This window comes from Acomys minous (assembly GCF_964271855.1).
Source record: "Acomys minous genome assembly, chromosome: 9".
NCBI lineage: Eukaryota > Metazoa > Chordata > Mammalia > Rodentia > Muridae > Acomys > Acomys minous.
Genome location: NC_140490.1, coordinates 24684525 through 24705065, shown reverse-complemented (window position 1 = coordinate 24705065; position 20541 = coordinate 24684525). Strand labels below are relative to the sequence as shown.

Below are 20541 nucleotides of genomic sequence, written 5' to 3'. Positions count from 1 at the left end.
CGAGATAGTCTCTCATAGACATGGCTACAAGACAGTCTGATGGAAGCAATTCTTAAATTGAAGTTCCATCTTTCCAGGTTAGTATAGGTTGTGTCAAGTTGACAATTAAAAACTGACCAAATACCATATTCTATAGGTCTCTGAGGTTTTGAAGACCTTATCTAACTATTTTACCTTATCTGTCTATAGAATCATAGCTATCAGTTAAACCTAGGATGTATATTCTTGTGATATAAATAGACTAGCAGTTGACATGGCCTAAACAGGCTCCAATAGCACTTTCAAAGTATTGGAATTAAACCTTAAATTATAATTGTGTTATATGGGTACAATAACTCATATTAGAGTAGAAATATATATAAAATATGTTATCTTACATTTGATTGATGTGAGAGGGCCCAAACCACTATTGTCATTGCCAAACTTGAAGGGTTGGTGCTGGCTTGTATTAATAAAAATGAGCTGACTAAACCATAAAGCAAGTGCAGAAACAGTGTCTCTCCAGAGTCTATGGTTCAGTTCTTGCCTCCAGTCTCACTTTACTTCAGTTCCTGCCTTGATGGTTTTTGATTCAGGGATGGATTATGATTCAGGAGTTGTAAGATGAAATCATCCCCCTCGTCCCTTAAGTTGCTTTTGTTCATGGTGTTTTATCACAGGAATAGAAAGCAGACTGAGACAGAAATTTACCATCATAACTGGAACTGGATATGATGAAGTAAGACGTAGAACTTGGATTTCTGATTTAATAAACACATCAGGCAAATATTTTTACCTCTCTCTTTTTCAGGATAATATAGAAATTAATTTTATTGCTTTATTAATAGATTGTGGTCATAGCTTGGCACTTAAACATGGCAGATGACAAACAGCTATTGTGGGAGTTATCTCTGGCCACCTGTTTTTTCAACTGGAAGAGTTCGCAGGACTGGGGGTACTCTTTGTGTATATTTGTGAAACTGGAGATAACAAACGAAAAGAGGAGACTGAAGTTACTCACCGCCATGTGTCCTGCAAGGGACTGAATTCACTCAGCAGAAAGGGACAGCATTCACCACCTAAAAATACACCAAGATAGGAAAAATGTTTTCTTCGAGGTTGGCAAATACAAATAGCCAAAACACTAAAAATGCGACATTTCTATAATTCCTAATTGTGTCATGGTTCTTCTTGCTGTAGGTAGTTTATTGTATATATGTGTAATAAGATAAATGTATATGTAAAAAATCTATTTAATAAAAAAGATGAAAAAAGCAAAGAGAGCCAGCATTCATTGGTGAGTTTTTATGAGCATATAAAACACATCGCTCCTGGAGTTACAAGCCATTTTAGAATAATTATGAAGTAGAGTGACACTTTCACAAAAGAAAGAACCTGAAAGGAACTTAGATATTCAGCTGGCCACATATTGTCTCGAAGGAGACAAGCTTGATAAGCCCCTCTTCTATTAGGGGAGAAGATAGTCTGGAGGGATCTATCCCCTCCTTTCAGCTGTCAGACTCTTAAGCCAGTAACCACGATAGTGTTAAAAAATCTCATGCAATTTGCAGGCAAATGGGTAGAACTAGGATGGGGATAGTGGGAGAGGTAGAGTAGGGAAGACCAGGAGAGAAAATGGAAATCTGTGAGGGGCACCTCTGAGACAAGCGAGGCTCCTGGGAGTCTATGGGGTTGACCCTAACTGAGACACTTAGTAGCTGGGGATATGGAGCCTGGAGTCACCATTTCCTGTAGTCAGGTGGGATTTCCATTGGAGGGAGGGTGACACCTACCCACCTGTAAACCTTCATCCAAAAATTTGTCTCACTTACAAGAAGTATAGGGATAATGATGGAGCAGAGATTGAGGGAATGACAAGGCAATGATTGGCACCAATCAAGACACACCCTGTGAGAGAGACCCAATCCATGGCACTATTAATGACACTCTGTTATGCTTGCAGATGGGAGCCTAGCCTAACTGTCTTCTGAGAGTCTTTATCCAGCAGCTGATGTAACCAGATGCAGAGACCCACAGCCAAACAATAGGAATCTTAAGGAAGAGTGAGAGGGAAGGATTGAGGGAGTGGGAGACATCAAGGATATCATAAGAAGACTTCCAGAGTAAACTAACCTGGGTTCATGGAACTCACAGAGATGGAGCAACCAACTAAAGAGCATGCATGGGTTGGACCTAGGCCCCTACACATATTTAGCAGATGGGCTGCTTGGTCATCAAGTGGGTTCCCAAACCATGAGAGTAGAAGCTCTCTGTTGCCTGCCACTGGAATTCTTTCTCCTAGCTAAGCTGCCTTGTCTGTAATCAATGGGACAGGATATACTTCATTATGCTACTGTGACTTGAGGTACCATAATGGGTTGGTACATTTTGGAGCCTCCCATGTATTAACTGGATAATATTTGTTAATGAGTTAGTATATACCATGTGGGTCTTTCTGAGTCTGGGTTACCTCACTCAGAATGATCTTTTCTAATTCCATCCATTTGCCTTCAAATTTCAAGATTTCCTTGTTTTTGATAGCTGAGTAGTATTCCATAGTGTAAATATACCAGCATTTCTTTATCCATTCCTCAGTTGAGGGATATCTAGGTTGTTTCCAGAGTCTGGCTATTATGAATAAAGCTGCTATGAATATAGCTGAGCAAATGTCCTTGTTGTATGGAGGAGAATCTTTTGGTTATATGGCCACGAATAGCTGGGTCGTTAGGTAGCACGATTCTCAATTTTCTGAGAAAGGACCACATTGATTTTCAAAGTGTTTGTACAAGTTTGCACTTCCACCAGCAGTGGAGGAGTGTTCCTCTTTCTCCATATTTTTGCCAGTATGTGCTGTCACTTGAGTTTTTTATCTTAGCCATTCAGATAGGTGTAAGATGGAATCTCTGAATCATTTTGATTTGCATTTCCCTGATGACTAGGGATGTTGAACAATTGCTTAATTGTTTCTCAGCAATTCCAACAGTCTCACCACCACAACAAGTCCTGAAGGTAATATCACCTCTGACTCATAGGAGAAAGATTTCAAATCTGAGGTTATGAAAATATGGCCTCAAAGGAGAAAAATAAATCCTTGAAACTGGAACAGGACTATACAAAGAAAGAGATGAAAGAATTCAACAAATCACTTAAAGAAATTAGTGAAACACAAGAAACTATAAACAGAAGAAGAACACGAAAAAACAACTCAAAATCTAAAAATGGAGATGGAAGCAATGAAGAAAACACAATCTGGGACAATCCTGGAATGGAAAATCCAGGGAAGAGGGCAAGATCTAAAGACACAAGCATCACCAACAAAGTACAAGAGATAGAAGTAAGATTCCCATGGATAGAAGATATGACTGAAGAAATTGATACAACAATCAAAGAACATGTTAAATCTAAAAGGCTCCTGATCCAGAACATCCAAGAAATCTGTGACACTATGAACAGACCAAACCTAAGAATAATAGGAATGGAAGACAAATAAGACTTCCACCTCTAAGGTCCAGAATGTATTCTCAACAAAATCATAGAAGAAGACTTCTGCAACCCAAAGAAAGAAATGCACATAAATATACAAGTAGCCTACAGAACTCCAAATAGATTGGACCAGAAAAGAAAATGTTTCTGGCACAAAATAGTCAAAACACTGAACATACAGAACAAAGAAAGTATATTAAAAGCTGCAAGAGAAAAAGGCCAAGTCACATATGAAGGCAAACCTACCAAAATTACACCTGGCTTCTCAACAGAGACTGTGAAAGCCAGAAGGGCCTGGACAGATATCATGCAGACACTAAGAGACCACAAATGTCAACCCAGACTACTATATCCAGCAAAACTTTTAATCACCATAGATGGAAAAAAACAAGATATTCCATGGCAAAACCATGTAAACAGTACTGATGTTTATTTCTTGTCCCCTACTTAAACAGAAGCCTCATGTCAGGGCCTCAAAAGATTCTTCCCAATGTGAACTCATTGACTAAATTATAAATAATATCTTTTTGCAACTTTTACTCTGTCTGATCTCTCTCCGTCTCTGGTCTCTGTCCCTCCTCTTCCTCTCTCCCTCACTCCACTCCCTCAGTCCTTCTTCTTCTCTCCCCTTCTCTTCCTCTCCCTCCCTCCCTCCCTTGCTCCTTCCTTCTTCCTCTCTCCCTGTCTCTCTGTCTCTCTGTCTCCAACCTACTCCTTGTCCTCTGACTTGTGTGTATGTGTGTTATCCAAGCATGTTAAGACTAGACCTTCATGTAAAGTATCTTCCACTATCATTCGTTTTTTACCTTATTTTCTAAGTCAGGGTCTCTTCCTGACCCTGGAGCTCACCAAGGTTGATTTTTCTGGACGGGCTGGTCTGCAATCTCCAGGAATCTTCCTGTGCTTTCCTCCCCACTATTGGCTTTATAGGCCTGTGCCTCTGTACCTCGCTTTTCACTTGGGTGTTAGAGATCTGAACTAAGGTTCTTATGCTTCATTGGAAAACATTATCCAATAGATTGTTTTCTCCCAGCCCCTATTGTCTTCTTAGTTGGTGTTAGAACAAGTCTGTTCAAGACATCTACTCTAAAATTTCCAGCAACAGAACAGACTGACTGAATTAGTTTGACAATATGTGTGAGTCTTCCATTCCTTTCTCTTCTGCCTGTCTTACACTACCCATTATCAAGAAAGGAAGTCATTGTGTTCATGAAATAGGTCAGCAACCTCACGACTCCTTTCTTTGTTTTTAAATACATCTTAATTATATAGTAAATATAAAATTTATCTCTCATTACAAAGATTAAAATATAATCCCAGGACCAGAGACTTATGTAGAGTACTAAGCTATACTTCCTTCCCTAAAACTGAAACTGCTTATGGTCTAAAATAGAGAAACTAACATAAAAATAACATTTCTAACTATGTGGAGCAATTCAGAGTCCATTACACAGTTAGTGAATATTGTTCATTTTCACAATTAAATTTGATGCACTCTTTTCCATAATTATCTTTCTTTCTTTTGGGCATTTAAAAATTCATGAGATATGGCAATATAAGCAATTAAAAACTTTCTAGTTAAAAAATAGTTTAGTTGGATATATATATATATATATATATATATATATATATATATATATATATGCACACATACCATAGATGAGAGCCATTCTGAAAAAGAATTTTAAATAGAACAATGCTGTATTTTAGGATATTATTTTAGAAAAAAATTAAAATGTAAACATAATTTCTCTTTAGTGTTAGGACTTGAAGGGAAGCACTATATTGCCTATATGGGGTAATTTGCATAATAATATTTTTCTTTTTTCTGATGATTGAAATGCAACCATTAACAAGTTCATTCTTTAGGAGTAGGCATTGTGGTCCTTCTGTAGTCCTTTTAAAATGCAAATGAACTTGGCAGAGTGCATCAAATTGCATTCTTTATAACTTGGCATGTTGTGATGGATTTCTTTTTTCAGCAGAGCAACACAAATGTTTGTAAGTGTTTAATGCGAAGCACACAAAGAAAGACATTAAAAAGTTGGGAGGGGTACATTTTCTAAAGAGCAACCCTGGGGAGACATTTGTTAAAGACCAGTGCTACCCCCAGCTTCAGGATGCTAGCAGCAGCCATGCCTGTCTCCTTACTTGAGATGCTACATCAGGGATCTCTGATGTAGTGTGGGTAGAGTCTCATGACTGGAAAAGGGGAGGAGTCATTCAACAGATGCTTGGTAGTGTGCCTTTCTTAGATTCTGGACCTGGCATCTCCACTGGTCCTCTATTTCAGGTTTGAAATGATGGGGCAGCAGGGATTAGAGACAATTAGAAAGTAATTGCTCAACACTTCTGGAAGATATGATGAGTGCTTGTCAACACTTGTTTCCAGTCACTGTTTCCTTCTCGATACTGGGTAGCTGGCTGAGATGTTTCCACATCTCTACAGGGGAGCACAGATAATATAATCGACACATTTTTTTTTTGCTTCTAGTAGCTTTCAATAATATTAATATGAATAATATCAGTGGTAAGAGCCCCCTAATATTTTAAATATAGCATACACTGTCTTGGCCAAAGATATGATTTCTCGAGTAGAGACAAGATACTTGATAATACTGTGAAATACTTTCTCCTGTCTGTTAACTATCATCCATGGGACTCATACTATATGCAAGAACCTGTACAGTCTAGTTTTTAAAATGGTCAAGTAGACTTTATTTTTTCATTTATTGAAGACAAATTTTTATTCAACATATTATGATTAACTATCCAGCACGATTAAGACCAGTGACTCAGCCAAAGTTAACAAATATGGGGTGTAACTGAAATCTCTTTGGTTTTATTTAATTACATATGATTGTACATGCATTGAGTGCTTTTGTTTCTCTCTATGTGTTACATGCATGTTTATGTGTTCATTTGTGTACATAAAAGTATGTTTTGTCTATGTGTGGAGGCCAGAGCTCGACATTGAGTGTCTTCCTCCATTCTCACCACATTATGCTTTTAAATATGGTCTCTCCCTGAACATGGAGACCGCTGATTTAGAAAGAATATTTGGCCAGTGAACTATAGAGATTGTTCCATTCCTGTCTTCCTAGCTCTGGTACTACAGGCAAGTATCACCAGCCCACAATTTAATTCAAGGGTGCAAATGATAACACAGGACTTTAGGCTTGAATAATGATTATGACTGAAGCCATCTCCCCAGTCTCTTCTCCATAGCTTTTTAAATTGACAAAGATCATCCTGTTGGTTTGGGTATTTTATGTCAATTGCTTTGCTTCCTTCAGGATGCAGAGTCTTCTGTCACCTCATTGTGTTGTCTTCCCAAATATTTCCCTGCTCTCACGACACCAAAAAGTTTTCTTCTTCTTGGTCCCTTTCTGGTGCCAAGTAGCTCTTAAGTTCTACCTTGTTAGTCAATATTATTGGCACATGGCCTGTTCCTGCCAAAGGAGGCACAAAAGAAATGTGTAGCTTCTTTAAGAAAGAATGTAGAGGTTGGCAGTCAGGCTGAGGAGCCTCCACACTGCTTCAGCAAAAGTTTATCCAGAAGCTACTTCTTGTATGGTTTCAGCCATTTTGATTGGATGAATAAATATATCAATATATTGTAATTTAGGAAAAGGTGGCTTTCACCAGGGATTACTTCATTGAGTCATTATATTTAATAGCACTGAAACTCTTGTACCTTGAAAGTTCTGGTTAGCAGACATGAAAGCTCTAATATTCCTTGTAAGCCAATTAAGAACAATTTCTGCTATTTCATGTGGAAAGATTCTAATAAAAAATACCACAATTCTTAGTTTGGGTTTCTTTGATCTACGTTGGGACTGAAAGGTTGCTCACTGAGACACCCATGTGATCAAACCTTCCCAACTGTTAGGACTTTTTGTAGTTTCACAGCTTACTCACTGGTACCTCATTCTAGAATCCTTTTGTTCTTGTTGTTCTTGTTATTTTTTGTTTTGTATTGGTATTTTGAGACAGGGTTTCTCTGTGTAGCCTTAGAGTTTGGCTGTCCTGGACTCACTTTTGTGGACCAGGTTGGGCTCAAACTCCGAGAAGTCCGCCTGCCTTGTATCTCTGAGTGCTGGGATTAAAGGCATGGCTTACCATCTCATCTCCCTCTAGTTTGTATATTTATATTTAGAGAGAGATCAAGCAATTTATATTTTGGAAATCTGGAAAGCATCAAATTTAATTTGCAAAGTTGTGACATGATTCTTCACAGTAATTTTTCATTAGTTTATGCAGGTTTAAATTAATAAGTATAACTACAATATTAAATAAATAAATAGTCAATTAGTAAGACTAGCAATTTCAGGAACTGAAAAAGTGACCTTAAGATATTGTAGCACTTAGAGAGGAGTTCTGGAAGAATGAACAATGTCGTCTTCCCTGATCAATCTATTCTTCCCTCTACTAAGGGTGCTCGGTTCACACCCAGGAACTAAGTGTTGAACTGTGTGTCCTTAGCAGGTTTGTTCCTCTAAAATGGCCAACTTAAAGAGAGCTACATCATATCTGTGATTCTCCATGAGTTTGGAATCTTATTAGAAACCAGGATGAACACTCAGAAACAGACTGTATGTGGTGCTGTTCCAACAATATTCTCCAAGATTCTCATACTCTTTTTAATAATGGTTCTTCCTTGCACATGAATGAACACTGAGTGATTCCACCAATATTATCCAATATTCTCTCTGAACATCCCTGACTTTTATAAAACTGGTTTTTGCTTTCAACAGTGTTTCATTTTCAAGCACTTTTCTTGGACCAAAGGAGCCTCTTTGCCCTGCTACTCAGAACTAGAATCTCCTGTCAATCAATATGTCTCCTCCTGGGAAGCCTTAATGATGATAGGATAGGAAAGCCCAGCTCCCTTATCCATGGCCCCCAGTGCAGAATGAGGTTGAAGCTACCCTCTGTGGGAAGCCACACACATACACTTGCTTAGTTTTCTTCTCTTTCCTTTCTTGTTTTTCCGTTGCTAACTAATTTCTCCCAGACAATTTCTTAACTGTCATCTCCACAGAAACTGTCAACTCTGGAATGCTTCTAGGAGACTGTTATAGAACAATGTGGATACCAATTATAGACTCAGTAATGTTTACAATATGTTTAAAAAGCTTCAGAGGTGAATGTTGTCATTGCCAAGTGGTGCTGTTAAGAAAGGCTTCACAAAGATAGAAAGCGGAGTGTGTAAATATTTTGTAGCTTACAAAAAATTATGGTGACTATAATATGCCTAAAATAATGATGGTGATAGAGAAATTGCTAGACCAGTGGTTCTCCAGTGGCAGTCCCTGGACCAGTAGTGGAAGCAACTGGATGTTTGTTGGAAACGAAGATCCTAAGTTTAACAATATTTCATGAGAAACTCTGGAGTTGAGGTCCATCCCCTCTTCATACTGTATCAGTTCATTATTTAATAGAATCATTGAACCATTGATTCAAAGAATCTCCAAAGAGGATTCCTGTATCTTCTCCTGGTTTTTGTGGTGATCTTTGTTAGCTTGCATATGCTCAAATCTACTTCTATTGATGATTCGCCACCTCACTGTATAAGATGGAATCCTTTTGAGCCTTTCAGAAAAATTTAACTGCATTATTTTTGTTATTTTTCATTGGGCGCCTTCCAAATTTTTAGCAGTAATGGGAGGTGATTTTTATCTGTTAGTTTTGACAAAAAAAAGTATACAACTCAGCATTTTCCTTTAGATTTCATACAAACCTTCTGATGATGCCTTCTGGATTTCTTTTGAATTACAACATTAATTTATTATAATTTATTCAGATTATCTCCTGATTGTTATATCCCCTTGCTTGTATCTTCCCATCCCACCCTCCCTCCCTTTTTTGCCCTATTCCCCTCTCCTAGACCTCTGATTGGGAAATTCCTTCTGGAGCTTTTGCTTGTAGTAGAATAGACACATCAGTAATATTATATCTTATTATCCAAAACAAATGGAATTAAAGATTTATTCTAAAAATAAGAAATCTTAAAAAGAAATATTGTGTGTGCGCATGTAATTGAAAGAACCTATGTCAGCATACCATGGAGACACTTGCATATCATAAAGGAATGTCAATATACCATAGCTATACCTGTATATCTATCAAATAATTTGTGTCATCATACCACAAAGATACTTGTAGATCCATGAAGGAATTAAGCTCAGGATACCATAAACATACATCTAAATGTAAGAAATATGAGCCATCACACTAAAGACATGTTTGTATATGTATAAAGGAATTTGTGTTATTACATCATAAACACACTTGCACGTCCATGAAGTCACTCATGTCAGAATACCATAGACATACCCCCACATGTATGATGAAATTTGTGTCAGCACACCAAACACCATAGAGATTCCTGCACATCCATATCTACAGCATAAATGTTCACAATAGGCAAGATATGAAATCAACCCAGATGTGCACCAACAAGTAAGAGCTAAAGAAAAATGTGATCTCTCTCTCTCTAAATAAAATGTTATTTTAAGAAAAACTGATGAAACTAGAACTCATTATTTAAATAAAATAAGACAGACTCAGGAACATATATAGTGTATGTTTTCACTCATATGTAGGATCTGTGTGTGTGTGTGTGTGTGTGTGTGTGTATGTGTGTGTGTGTGTGTGTGTGTGTGTGTGTGTGTGAAAGAGAGAGAGAGAGAGAGAGAGAGAGAGAGAGAGAGAGAGGAAAATAGAAGGCTGTTTGGTGTGAGGAAGGAATCAGCAGGAAAAAGAGATGAATAAGTTAGGAAAATGAGAGTTACTATGAACAAAATATACCAAATAGGATATACAATAAGGCTATTATTTTGAATGCTAATTAAAATTAATAAAATGAAGAGATCATTTGACCCTTAGAGGAGTAGGCATTGTTCAGTGCTGAGATATGGGGCCAAAGGCAGAACAATGTTACCAAATTAGCAGCCACGTTATGCAAACTTAGGGAAAAGCAGACTACTTCAGAGTGTTTCAGAAGGACATTATCTTCTGAAGAAAAATGTGTTATCAAACAACAATACCAGTGGGGCTGGAGAGATGCTTCACTCAGTAGAGTTCTTGCCAAGCAAGCATGAAGACATGAGGGTATACTTCCAGAACTGGAGGCAGCATTGCCTATCTGCAGTCTCACCATATCCAGAAGCAGGGGAATCCCAGCAGCTTGCTGGCCAGCCAGCCTCTTCAAATCAGTGGACTCTTGTTTGGTGAGAGGCCATGTCTCATTAAAGTAGAGATCAACTGAAGAAATCACCTGACACTGATCTTTGGCTCTGAACCCATGTACTTGTACACTCTACACAAATACGCACAGAGGCACAAACATGTACATCAATCACACATATGCACACATAAAGAATCAAGCAAAAATCATTATAGCAGTGTTTCCTGGGCTTGAATTTATATTAGGATAACCTGGAGTATTTGTTAAAACAAAGATGAGTGAGATCCTCATCAGAGTTGCTGCTTCAGTAGGTCAGAGGTGAAGGCCCAGAGCTGAAGATGCCAGGAAGTCTCTTGGTCATTGTGCAATGATCACACTATGGTCTTAAAGAAAAGACCATCCTCCAGAAAGTGTTAGGGTGGGCTGGACCAGAAAGGTTTGTTTTAAGTTTACATTTGTTTCATTTCAACATTTCATGGGTTCTTTGCATAAGAGACAACTATGTTCATAGTTTTAATTTTCCCAATATTTTCAGCTTTTATTTCCTTCTAAAATAAGCCACACAATTTATGAGACATTAAAATTTTTTACAGTATTCTTGACTTTTTGTTTTATTTCATTTTATAGTCCAAGTGTTGGTCTGTTCTTGAAATGTGTTCTTCCTTCCCAGGAGAGTCTAATGAAACTCCCAAAGCTTTCATAACCACATCCAAGTCAGATGCATTCCATGTGGCTCAACCAAATTGTTTCTCTTCACTATCCCTTCCTTGATATGGCAACATTCTCATGCCTTGATATTATTAACTACATAATACATACATCAGTAATTTTTTTGCTTAACATTTCATTAGCAATTCAAAAGTGGAAAATCTTTGGAGTCTTAGAATACACCCAGACACCAAGCTCTCTGCACACAGGAGATTTATTACCCCAGAGGAGAAATCTGGGGCAGGGAGAGGGTTGGGAGGGGTAGGCCGGTGGGCAAGGGCCTACCCCTGGTGTTGAACAAAGGCAGACAGAAAGCTGCAGGAGTCTCTGAAGAAGTGGCTTTTAAGGGGAAAAGTGCTCGGGTGAGTGGGGAAGTCCTCATAGGGCATGTTAGTCAGTGTTGCCAAATAATGAATTTTGACTGGAGACCTTTGGTGTAGTCTCAGGAATGAGTCAATAGCCAAATAAGAGAATAGACCCTGTGTGCTATCTTTAGGAATGTAATCTTAGGGTTTAGCAATGGAGAGGGAAGGTGAAAGGACAAAACTTCCTGGCACCATGTGTGCCATGCTCAAGCCTGTTAGAGAGCCTTTCACCTATTGCCGTTGGAAAACCAGGAAACATTCACAATTTTTTTGTGCTAGACTATTTAATATTTATATCTTTTTGTGAGGGGAATTGTTATTTTCCTATTTTGCAGTTGATTTTTTTTCTATAAACTTCATTGACTTCTAAGTTGCATGACCCCAAATACATGGTCTTAAAACATTGATGTTGTATATCTACCAGATGGACAGCTAGGTCTTTATGTGAGTCACCTAGTAAGGGGAGCAGGGGATATCACTGAAAAGAACTTCCTTGCCTGCTTTTTAATCACTTCCTTCTAGGAGGTCTCCCTTGCCAGGCCACCATGTTATAGGATGTGTTCAGTTCTGATGTGATTTGACTTGTTGGAACGGATCGGTCGGGGGGGGGGCGGGGTCTCTCCTTTTCTGAAGGGTACTGGAGGGGGACATGAAGAAGTGGAAGGGTGGGTGGGACTGGGAGGAGAAGAGGGAAGGGCTACGATTGGGATGCAAAGTGAATCAATTAATCAAAAATATTGGTGTTGCCCAGATTTACCCATCTCATTGACTTCCACGTGATAATGTGTGTTAAAATGAACATCTTTGGTTTCCTGAATGCAGCGAGATAATATTCACGTATTTAAGGAGACTGATCCCACAGACTTTGACATAAAGCCACTCATGATAATTAGGAATGGCTGATTGATGCAATGGTATGAAGTCTTATTTCCCTCTTGGGCTCAGGACAACTGTAAGGTGTGATTCAGCTCAGCATCCTCCTGGGAGTGGCTGAGAACTCCTTTGCATATCTGTCAATCAACTTTCACCTTATACAGCCCAATGCCCCCACTCTCATAGGCCTTGACCTTTATAAGCCCTCTCCAGTGATTTTTTTCTGCATACTCATTTTCATTTATCCAGAATCCATTCCCTAAGGAACACAAGGCAAAAGGATGGGTAGACCATCTTCACTAACTTTATATTTAGAGAAAGATTTTTTTCTAGTGGAATTTATATTTGTTTCAGAGAAATGGCAGCTGGTCAATGGTGAACTCAGAGGAGTTATTTAATTTCTTTAAGTCTTTCTTTTTCTTCTCAGAAAATGAATCTTACCAGGGCCCAATGGTGGTCTAAATTAAACATTACTAAATTGTATTGGAACACACAGATACTCAGTACATTGAGGCCTTCAGCAGATGAAGTTTAGTCTCTAGGAGACTTACTTAATACACTTCCTTCTCCTTTGAAAGCCACATGAGTTCCATGTTCCCCACAGGCTCATAGACAGAAGCTACTCTAAGTGCGAGAAAGATGTCAAGGAGATCTTCCCTTTGTCCAGGGATAGTGATGTCACATTATCTCATTTCTGTTTCTTCATGCCTGCAAAGGCCAAGCCCCTGGCTCTGCATTTACACACAGCCACCGTAAAGAGCCTTTCTGATAACATGACTTAGGTTCATCCCCTGGCTTGTTCATCTCTTCTTATGATCTGATTATTTTTGTTATGCTCTTCTTATTTATTATGAACCACCATTTTAGGAAATGCTAGACAAAATATACACCTATCTTCATGATTCTGAAAGATTGTTTCCTCACTGGCCCTAAACTCCTGCTCTTGCTTAGTCCTACACGTTCTCTCATACTAAATATGGCCATCAGAGTCTCAGCCTGGTACTTAATGTTGACCTGTTGACCACTTACCTTCATGCTTCATTTATATCCTCTTGAAGTTGGACCCTATCATCATCTGTCCCAACGTGAGCTCATTATCAAGCCGTTATGTATTTAATATTTACTGCATGCCAAGCAGGATGGCAAATGTTTTAAAACAGTAATTGTCAAGGTCTGGTTTTCAACTCTCAGCAGGGAGGTTCTGTAATCCCACTCCCACATTTAGTGAGTTGGAAATTCCAGAGCTAGGATCTTATGGTTTGACAGTTTCCTCAGGTGAGTTTCATGCCTGAATATGTTTGCATGTCACTGTCACCATCATTAAGACACTTAATTTTAAAAATTTAACATTAGAGGGTAAATGGTTTAAGTCTTACGATGAGGAAACCAAGGCTCTGAGAATTTAAATCAATAATGTAAAGTGTCAAACACTGGAACACTGGAAAAGGCAGCACTGTGAACCAATGCCAAATACAGAAGAATCTATAGCCTACTCTGGTTCTGCTCCATAAACACCCTCCCTGTGATGGTTTCTTCTTAGTTGATTACTTATTCCAGGTGGCAACATTCGTATCCTTCTTTACGTCTACACTGTGTCTTCAGTGTTACTGGGAGAATTATCTTCATTATAGTAACTTCACATTTTCATTCCTGAGGCTCGTTGCCGTGTGTGAGTTAGCAATCTTTCTTCCTGTGTTTTTTAAGGAACATTTGTATTTAATATTTATTTATTAATTTATTATATGTATATATGTTTGCAAGTGGGAACACATATGCCTCTATGTGTATGTAGAAGTCAGAAGACAACTTATGGAAGTTGGATCTCTTCAATCTAGATTCCAGGGATCAAACTGAGGGGACCAGGCTTGGTGACAGGTGCCTTTTTGCACTGAGACATCTTGCCTACCACTTTCCATTTTTGAGTCATTACAATATCCCTATGATAAGTTGTTCTGAATATTTGCACATTTTAACTTCTTATGATACCTCCTGTTGGTTAAGGGTTGGCAGAAGTCTTCATGTCCATATTCCTGAAGATATTGGTCACCATACTATGTATATTTCCTGTGCATTTTCAACCAACCTTGAAGTATCCAAGCAATTTTCTTTCTTATTCTTGTTTTAAGCAACAAGTGACGATTTTCTCTGAGATCAGTCACTTACACTCTTATTTATTTATTTTTAAATTTTATTCAGATTACATCTCATTTGTTATCCCCTCACTTGTATCTTCCTGTTACCCCATCCTCCCTCTTTCATCCTATTCCCCTCCCATATGTCTGTGACAGAAGGGGACCTTGGCCTCCATTGTAAGATCACAGCCAATCAGGTCTCTTCTTGGTAGCCTGTTTTCTCTTTCTGAGTGTCACCAGGTCTCCCTACCAAGGGGAAGTGGTCAAAAAGGGGGCCCCAGAGTTCATGTCAGAGTCAGTCCCTGCTCTCCACACAATTGTGGAGAATGTGCTGTCCATTGGCTAGATCTGGATAGGGGTTCTAGGTTTATTGCATGCATTGTCCTTGGGTGGTACAGTAGTTTGAGCTGACCCGCCTGAGTCCAGATCCACCAGCCTTAATGGTCTTCTTGTAGACTTCTAGGACTGTCTGGATCCTTTGATTTCCCCATTCTTCCTTACCTCTCTCACCTAGAGTCCCAATAGGAAGTCCCAGTATCTATCCCAATCTCTGGATAAGTAAAGACGTTCAGGGGGCATCTCTGTTGGGCTAGTGTCCAACTATAAGTAAGTATATGCTATGTGTATCTTTCTGGGTCTGGGTTAACTCAATCAGGATGATCATTTCTAGTTCCATCCATTTGCCTGCAAATTTCAGGATTTCCTTGTTTTTAGTAGCTGAGTATTATTCCATAGTGTAAATGTACTACAGTTTCTTTATCCATTCTTCGATTATACTCTTGTCTCATTCAGATTATTCTTTCAAACACAGCTTAATCATTTCTCCCTTTCTCTTACCTGGAGCACCTCTCTCATACTTGTGACCCCTCAGGCTCATCCCTTGGATATAATTGGTCATTGCTTTTACTAAATATACTATGCCCCCTTGCCCCAATCTCTTTCTTTTCATCTTAACTTTTCTGTTAAGATATTTTAGAAAAAAATATCTTTCTGTATTTCCTTTGCCACTCAAAATCCTGGTAGCTATTTTGTGCAGCTACATTCTTGAATGCAGTTTACATGTTAATTTCCCCCATTTATGCTCCTGCAATCACATATTACCAGTGACTATATATGGCACAAAAAATATTCCTAATTTTGTTTCATGCCATCAAATGATCAAAACCACTTTTAAGAACTCTTTCTATATTTTTGGATAGGCTTTGATGTCTCTTCTGTGTCTATCTAATATTTACTTAAATATTCATAAATGTTTTTTAACTCATTCAGATTACATCGTGATTGTTATACTCTCACTTTTATCTTCCTGTTCCCACTCTCAGTCTCTCTTCTGCCCTATTCCCCTCCCCTAGACATCTGACAGAAGGATAACCCATCCCCCACATATTATCACAGCCTATTAGGTCTCATTGAGATAGCCTGAATCCCCTTCCTCTGTGTGCCTACATGGCCTCCACACCAAGGGGAAGTGATCAAATCCGGGGTACCAGAGTTTCTGACATGAACTCTCCCCACAACTGTCAGGGAATGAGATGTCCAATGGCTAGATCTGTACAAGGGGACTAGGGTCACTGCATGAATTGTCCTTGGTTGGCACAACAGCTTGTGCAGGTCCCCCTGGGTCCAGATCCACCAGCCTTGATGGCCTCCTTGTGGGACTCCTGAAACCCCTGGGTCCTTCCATCTGGCCACTCTTCCATACCGTTCTCAGCACTCTGCCCAGAGTCTGTCTGGGAGTCTCAGCGTCTGTCTTGTTCCCCCATTTGGTGGAGTCTCTCAGAAGACATCTATGTTGGGCTAATATCCACTTATAAGTGAGTAAAAACCATGCCTGTATTTCTGGGTCTAGGTAACCTGACATGGGATGAACATTTCCAGATCCATCCATTTGCCTGCAAATTTCAAGATTTCCTTGTTTTTAATAGCTGAGAAGTACTCCATTGTGTAAATGTACCACAATTTCTTATATTGTTGGTTGTGAGCCTAGCCTTTAGGGACTGAGCCATCTCTCGAGCCCATACTACAGTTTTTGTTTATATCCATTCTTCAATTGAGGGACATCTAGGTTGTTTCCAGATTCTGGCTATTATGAATAAAACTGCTGTGACCATAATTGAGCAAATGTCCCTGTTGTATGGTGGAACGTCTTTCGGATATATGCCCAGGAATGTTATATCTGGGTCTTGCAGTAGCATTATTCCCAATTTTCTTAAAAAGCACCAGATTGATTTCCAAATTGGCTGTAAAAGTTTGCACTCATAAATATTTTTATAATTTTCTTTTGACCAAACACCTTGTTCAGTGTTAGGGCTATACTGTCCAACATAAGCCTTGTAGCATCTGTCCTCTCAGACTCCAGTTAGGATACAACAAATACAAATGAGAAGCCAGCATATACTTTTACTTAATTCCCATCAACACTCAGCCTGGAGGCTCCTTGAGCTGCAGTGGAGGAGTCAAAACCAGAAAAGTTATAGTGTTTTTCCTGAGAACCGTTTGTTTCACTACTAAACTCTCACACTCCTGACAGTTGAACCAATGTATGTGCTCAGTGGTCTCAAATGTGACTTCAGAATCAAACTATTGCAATTTTGAAAACATATGCTTCTGATAATCTAACTCAAATACCTGTCTGAACAGGTCCAAAGATAGTTAAAGTATCTGCTAGCGTTCTCTAATAAAAGAAAGAAAGAAAGAAAGAAAGCAAGTCAACCATTAAACACAAATCAAGACACCCTGCAGAATCTACACACCCTGCCCACCTGTAGCCCCATTCTGACTCCTCAGTCCTTCATAGCGTCACCATTTTTCTAGATCCCTGGGTGCAAACGTTCTAGATACCTTGCAGAGATCCAATCCTTCCAAGTAGTTACTGCTGTTGGTTGCATCTCAGTGTTATTTCTTTGTGAATCTCTTTCTATTTCATTCCCCACAAGCGTTACTGTTGCTCTTATATTCACAATTCTTTGCCTGAATTACTAGCCCCTTCTAAATGCTCTCTGCAGCTGTGTCTCCATGTTCTAGATTATCTAGTAACCTCTGCTCTGTGACTAACCTTCTTGGTAATATTTCAGGTCATAATGTGCCCATGCTGAACACCGTCTCATGGGAACAACCATAACTATTTTGATGGCCTCTGCAAATGTCTTACATTATTTTGATGAAGGCTTAGAAAACCCCCATATCTTTTATTTCTCCTCTATCACACCATATCATGTTATACAATAAGGTTTATTTTGAAATGTGGCTTCTCTTGTTCCAGCACATCTGGGACTTTGTGGTAATGTGCTTTTGGCAGCATTGCCGGCTGAATATGGTACTCTTTAGGATATTTCCAAAGCAGGAGCGGAACCAGACTGACTTCAGCCCAGCAAAGGCATTCAGTGTGATCAGTTTCTAGTAAGCACCTGCTAAATAGAATCACATGTGCATGGGATTCAATCCTGATCCAAGTACAGGCTGGGGGCCATGGGATGTGCTAATCGTAGCAGTTAAGGTATGCCAAGCCACAGTGTGTCTTTGGTGCATTTACTACAGTGTATTTGCTTGTTTTATTTTAGATTTTCTTTCTTTCTTGGCATTTACTCTGAATTTTTTTTCTCTTTCTTTCTTTCTTTCTTTTTTTTTTTTTTTAAACAAATGATTTCAGTGCAATTCCACAGCTGTTTGGAGGACTAAAACACTACAATTAGGAGGTTATTATTTAAATTTTCATTAAAAGACTTATTTTACGTGTGTGTGTGTGTGTGTGTGTGTGTGTGTGTGTGTTCATATGAGGACACCCAATCCCCTGGAGCTGGTTTTCCAGGTGAGCCTGTTATGTGTGCTGGGATTTGAACTTGGGCCCTTGGCAAAAGCAACAAGTTCTGCTAACCACTGAGCAAGTTCTCCAGCTCTATGCTTTTTCTTTCCAAATGACTGTTGGGAGGTTGTTTAAATGATTTTCTTTTGGCAGCACGTACACTGTTTCCCCGGCATTTCCACCCATTGATCAGCATTAGTAACCCTCAGGCTTGTATCAAGAGTGATTGCTAACAATAATGAAAACTTTGCAAGCATTTTATCCCAAGGCACTTGGTTCATGGTTATGAGCTATTCCCTCTCCTCCAGCACCCTGATCTTTAACCTAGTGATAGTTAAGTTTGCATAATAATTGACTTATCTGGTACCATGGAGAAATTGGTGGGATAATGGAGGCACAGCAGTCCACCTTCTGGGTAGTCCTTTTCTTATATTATAATACTAATGAACTTCTTTTTATTAATTTATGGATGTACATATGCATACACGTCTTTATATTTTTTAAATTTATTTTTAAATTTTTATTTGTGATTTTGTTTGCTTCTTTGTGTTTTACAACTCAAAACCTGGTCCTTGGATCATAGCCTCTGCTGAACCATTAAAATTGCAGCTCACATGGTCCCTCCCCTCCTGAACTGTGTGGTATCCTGACCTGAACTTCGGTAAGATCCGGAATGAGTCCTGAGAACAGTTAATGTAGAAAAAGCATACACATTAAGCCCAGAACCAGCAGGGAGAGAGATGGGTGGGGTGATCAGGAAAGTGAGGCAAAGCAAGAGGTCCTGTGGCTGAGGAGCCAGTGTGTCCTGGCAGTGGCCTCACCCAATGTCTCTCTGCAAGACTGTTAAAACTGGGAGCGGTGGGATGTAAGATGCTGCACCCAAAGCCAAGAAGAATCTGGGCACCAGAGAGCCCTAGAAGCAGCTCGCTAGCGTGTCTCCTCTAGTGCCTGATGCTTTTCCCTGCTTCTTGTTCCCGGTCAACTCACTACTCTTGGCTAGGCGCAGTAGTCCCTGCTTGGTTGGTGTCCTGGCTGGCGTCTTACTGCTCAGATTCCTGCCACTGCTCAGCGGGCTGCGGGCTCTCACCTTCTCTAGGGGCTGCACCTGGGGCGGCACGGACTCCAAACGTGCGGAGCTGAGAGACCGGCAGCAGCCAGGCGGCAGAGGGTGCCTCCCTCAGAGGCGCAGCGCACACCAGGCGCTCCACAGTCCCTGCTCCCCGCCAGCTCGGACTTCCTTGCCACTCAGCGGTTCAGCTGAGCGCCTTCTGGGACACTCAAGTGTCCAGGCAGCCGCAGATCTCAGATGCCAGGCCCGGGTCGCCGAGCGGTGGGCTGCAGGAAGATGAAGAGCTTGGCGGCGGGAGGAAAGCAGGAGAAGCTCCCTGGGACGCAGAGGAAGCAGCCAGGAGCTGGTGAGTTGAGCGCGGGAAGGGGCAGCACTGGTGGGTTGGCTCTGCTTGCAGTCAAACAATCCTTCTCCACCTCCCTGCAAGCTGAGCCGCCACATTTTGGGTCTCTTACTGACCCTCACATAGCTCAGTTGAGAGGGTCCTCAAGGGCTACTCTGGCAAGGAGGCATCAGCCCAGTGGGGCTGCTTCCAACCATGCCTTGCTGGCTATAGCCTGTTGGGTGTGTGCCTGCAGGGTGCACTCTTCTAGTTATTGGGATACAGAAGCAAAGCAAGCCTGCCTCTCCACTGCTCTTAATGATGGTGGTGGTGATGGGGGTGGTGATGATGATGATGGTGATTTCTTAATTATCTTTAATTATCTTTGAGGGCAGAGTGAGGAGTTCTAAAAGTAGCCCTTCAGAAGGGTCTCATTAACTTTTAGGGTGGAATTGAAAACCCACATGTGAACAGTGCCCTCCAGATTTCTAGTTTTAATGGCCATCAGGTGTCTTACACCCAGGTGACCCAGTTAGAAGAATGCATAGGGTTTTGGAGACTCTTGGCTTCTTGCATCTGGAAGTTTTCTTTTGTGTGTGAGTTGGGGTGCAAGAAT

General features: G+C 40.0%; 1 protein-coding gene across 1 annotated transcript in view; it reads left to right on the top strand.

The window, feature by feature from the left end:
- The first annotated feature begins 19394 nt into the window (after positions 1 to 19394).
- Positions 19395 to 20541, top strand: part of ZNF385D (zinc finger protein 385D) — an 897446-nt gene continuing 896299 nt past the window's right edge. The window contains exon 1 of the mRNA XM_084794479.1: positions 19395 to 19949. Within this exon, the coding sequence (XP_084650605.1) occupies positions 19841 to 19949 (109 nt within the window). The 5' untranslated portion in view covers positions 19395 to 19840. The remainder of the gene's footprint in view (positions 19950 to 20541) is intronic.